We start from the raw sequence: 1,506 nt of genomic DNA on the forward strand, positions 1-1,506 counted from the left end.
TTTTTGAGACGGAGTCTTGCTCTGTTGCCAGGCTGGAGTGCAGTGGCACAATCTTGGCTCACTGCAACCTCCGCTTCCTGGGTTCAAGCGATTCTTCCACCTCAGCCTCCCAAGTAGCTGGGACCATAGGCACGTGCCACCACGCCCAGCTATTTTTTATATTTTTAGTAGAGACGGGGTTTCACCATGTTGGCTAGGATGGTCTCGATCTCTTGACCTCGTGATCCGCCCACCTCAGCCTCCCAAAGTGCTGGGATTACAGGCGTGAGCCACCATGCCCGGCCAAATAGTCTCTTCAAAAATTCCTTGTCTCCCAAACATTGTGCCTCACACCTGTAATCACAGCACTTTGGGAGGCAGAAGCGGGTAGATCACCTGAGGTCAGGAGTTCAAGACCAGCCTGGCCAACATGATGAAACCCTGTCCATACTAAAAATACAAAAAATTAGCTAGGTGTGCGGTCAGGCAGGAGAATCGCTTGAACCCAGGAGGCGGAGGTTGCAGTGAGCTGAGATCACGCCACTGACTCTAGCCTGGGCAAGAAGAGCAAAACTGCTGGGGAAGAGGGAGGAAGGGAGGGAAGAAAGGAAGAAAAGGAAAGAAAGAAGGAAGGAAAGAAGGAAGGAATTAATTAATTTGAAATACAGTTTCATTTTGATTGCTTTATTTGTTTCCATTTATTTTCCATCTAGAGTATTTTTTCCTATTATTTTTTATTGTATCTTATTTGAGACAGTCTCAGTTTTTTTTTTTTTTTTTAATGTAGCCATATGTGGAGTCCTGTATCAAGCAATGTCGCCAGAGGATGAGAAGTAGAGTTAAATAGAAGAAAAAGACCTTGCCTTCAAAATGCTTAAGTAGAGTTTGTCTGTTTGGTGCTTTGTCTCTTAACGAATATGTTTCTTTATCCTTTTTCTTCCCCAGGAAGGATTTGATGCTCTGGATCCCTTTATTCCCATCCTGGTTTCCAACTATAACCCAAAGGAATTTGAAAGTTGTATTCAGTATTATTTGGAAAACAATTGGCTTCAACATGAGAAAGGTCCATTTAGTTTTTTTCTACCAGGGCTTTGTGATCACAGTAGAATCCCACTGAATCAGAACCTTGATGTCCTCTTCCCTCAGCAACAGCCTCTAATTTATACTTTATCCTTTATCTTGACTTTCTGACTAAGATGCTAAAAGGTGGGTGGGAGGTGGTTAAGGTTTAATTTACAAAAGAGATTTTATCCCTAAATTCTCCATGATAAAGAAGGCAGCAAAACCCACTCCATCCACTGGACAGTTTCCAGGTGATTGGGTTCCTGCCACATTCTCTTTATTGCATTTTTTCATTCAACGGACTACACTTGAGAGACTCGTGCTAGGACACTCACAGAATAATTCATGCTGTGCAAGAGGCTACCCTAGCACCTAAGAAATTCTTTGCCACACCTGTCCTATTATATATACAAAAATTAACTTTTTGCACCATATTTTATCTATCTGACTGAAAGCATTCCAACT

General features: G+C 42.4%; 1 protein-coding gene across 3 annotated transcripts in view; it reads left to right on the forward strand.

Annotated features, from left to right (window-relative positions):
- Positions 1-1,486, forward strand: part of DAP3 (death associated protein 3) — a 35,162-nt gene extending 33,676 nt beyond the window's left edge. For 2 of the 3 annotated variants that reach the window (XM_017509954.2, XM_017509950.2), the window contains exon 12: positions 925-1,485. In XM_017509954.2, the coding sequence (XP_017365443.1) occupies positions 925-1,170 (246 nt within the window). In that variant the 3' untranslated portion in view covers positions 1,171-1,485. Of the gene's footprint in view, positions 1-924 lie in introns of all 3 variants that reach the window. The other variant, XM_017509951.2, reaches the window with a different exon arrangement.
- The last annotated feature ends 20 nt before the right edge of the window (positions 1,487-1,506 follow it).

This window comes from Cebus imitator, unplaced genomic scaffold (genome assembly GCF_001604975.1).
Source record: "Cebus imitator isolate Cc_AM_T3 unplaced genomic scaffold, Cebus_imitator-1.0 Scaffold427, whole genome shotgun sequence".
In the NCBI taxonomy this organism is placed as follows: domain Eukaryota; kingdom Metazoa; phylum Chordata; class Mammalia; order Primates; family Cebidae; genus Cebus; species Cebus imitator.